This window comes from Choristoneura fumiferana, chromosome 18 (assembly GCF_025370935.1).
Source record: "Choristoneura fumiferana chromosome 18, NRCan_CFum_1, whole genome shotgun sequence".
NCBI classification, from domain to species: Eukaryota; Metazoa; Arthropoda; class Insecta; order Lepidoptera; family Tortricidae; genus Choristoneura; species Choristoneura fumiferana.
The window spans coordinates 22632121-22634479 of NC_133489.1; the positions used below are offsets into that span (position 1 = coordinate 22632121).

The window sequence follows — 2359 nt, forward strand, 5'->3', positions numbered from 1 at the left end:
TCTTCTGTTGTATTTACAAATATTTTTAGTGTCTTCTGTAAAAGCAGTTTTATTTATTGCTTAGAAATATTTTGGCTGTGATGGTCTAGCCTTCTAGTGATTTCAACCTATGACCTCTCAAGCAAAGAGTCGTGAGTTCAAATCCATGCTCACACCTCATAATTTTCCTAAATACATGAGCAAAACTACATTTTGTAAGTCATCACGAGCGTCATAGTAAGGAAAACATCGTGAGAAAATCTGCAAAACACAACTAATTAAAACATCCTGAAAAACATTTACAGGGGTGTTCGGTCCAAGAAAACACGTATAAAAAAGTTAAATAACAAAAATTAAGTATTTTCCAAAAAATATTGAGATAAAACCATTTATTATCAAGTTTCAATAACCAAGTATTACTAAAATTATGTTAATTATAACTAGCCACACATTAAACATATACATTAGCTTTACAATAAATCTATTACAAAATGAGCCATAACAATATAAAAAAAAACTAACGCCACCTACCAAACTAACAAAGCAACCCACCCCGCATCGTTCCCGGCGCAAAAGTACCCATCACACTGGCAGCGTTGCCCCGCTGAACGGCGATGGTCAACCTCTGTACGAGAAACGACCCGGACCGAGAGTCCAAACTGCGCTCTCGCAAACGCCGCCCCACTTCCCCAAAAACCATTATTACCAAAATGTATACAAAAAATATCAAGTACGCCAAATAAAAGTTCTATTCATTTTTAGTATACAAATATTTAACTCCTTTAGTTTCCTCTTCCGTTTGGTCAACATCACCCCAGCCCCAAAGATTCCTCCCATCCCCGGTCCTCAGCGACCGGGCTATAATCATCTCATCCGGTATCGTCTTCAGATCATACGCCCATCCAATCCATGCAAAGAAATTAATAAACATAGTAGCAGCATTGAATTTAGTCATAGCAAGTTCAGAAGCTTTATAATCAAACGGGAACACGTGATGGTAATTGTGGAAACATTCACCCGTCGACATCAAAGAAACTGCAATATTTTCCACCGCCTTGATATTCTTGTCATAAGGCCTGTTTCCCCATCTATGTCCAATGCTGTTAACTAAGAAAATTTGATTGATCGTCAAGACATGGCGGAGCATCGTGCAAATATGCCAGGAATTACTAAGTGTCTCCCCCCAGAAGTACATCGGGACGACCGTAGGCAAAACATAAGCCCACAATCCAATCACGAAGAACGCATATTTCTCCTGGAACCTTAGCAGCGGATTTTTGTGTATGTCTTCCATAAACACCGTTTTCCCTTTCTCTATAACGTCGGGATGCTTTCGAACGAAAAGCCAACCGATTTGCGAGAACCAAAATCCCCGGTGGACGTTATGAGGATCAGCGTCGGTGTCGGCAAATTTATGGTGGACACGGTGATCTCTTACCCAGTACGTGGCAGTATTCATGTATGCGATACTGTTGAAAATCAGGAGTAGTATCTCTAACGGTAGCTTGGCTTTGTAGGACCGATGGCACCAGAGCCGGTGTGCTCCTGCAGTTATTCCGATCTTTGCGAATTCGAGCAGTAGAAATGCCCACAGCAGCGTCGGCCATTTTGCAGAAGTGAAGCACAAATACGCCCCATATAATGCTGCTAGATGCATGTATCCAAATTTGATGACATTGTGCTTGACTAGCTTATGCTTGAATGGAACGACCTCCGCACCCTCTGAAAGCCCCATTGTGACTGAGATGTTGAAGGGGAGGAAACAAATTAATGATGTATTTATAGGGTTCACATCAAATTGACCTGACGTTGATAAAGAAGATGGATGAAATAATTAGTGTAATGAAGTGCTTTGTTTGACTCCTAGTGATAGAAAACGTGGGTTAAAAAAAGAGATAATAAATATTCTACTCGCACGCTAATCTTTGACATAGTATAGTTAAAGGTCAGAGCAATCGTCTAATAATTATGATTACGGACGGAATATTTGGCGGATTTTCATTTGTCATTTACTGTTGACGAGGAATGATATAATGATATACTCATCACTCAACGAACGAAATAACTTTTAACATGTCATTTTAAATTAAAAGCGATTAAATATTGCGGCTAATACAAGTTTCTTAAAAATATTATTTAAATAATATATTTTTATTGGAAAACAGGAAAAAAAACTTATAATTCGTACCTATTTTTTGTCATCACTAGCTGATGCCCGCGGCTCCGTCAGTCCTTTATTGCTATCCCGCGGGAACTATACAATTTTCGGGATACAAACTAACCTAGTTGTTTCCCGGGACCCAAACTATTTGTATACCGAATTTCATTTAAATCGGTTCAGCGGTTTAAACGTAAAGAGGTAATAAACAAACTGACTTAC

The 2359-nt window shown here is 38.9% G+C and overlaps 1 protein-coding gene across 1 annotated transcript; it reads right to left on the reverse strand.

The window, feature by feature from the left end:
- Positions 1 to 339: 339 nt before the first annotated feature.
- LOC141438467 (acyl-CoA Delta(11) desaturase-like) lies at positions 340 to 1741 on the reverse strand. Its single transcript, XM_074102348.1, has one exon. The coding sequence runs from the start codon at positions 1712 to 1714 to the stop codon at positions 728 to 730; it is 987 nt and encodes a 328-aa protein (XP_073958449.1). The 5' UTR covers positions 1715 to 1741; the 3' UTR covers positions 340 to 727.
- Positions 1742 to 2359: the final 618 nt, after the last annotated feature.

What these genes read in the sequence shown, in the direction of transcription:
- LOC141438467 (XM_074102348.1), bottom strand. Translation starts at nt 1,714, where the DNA reads ATGGGGCTTTCAGAGGGTGCGGAGGTCGTTCCATTCAAGCATAAGCTA.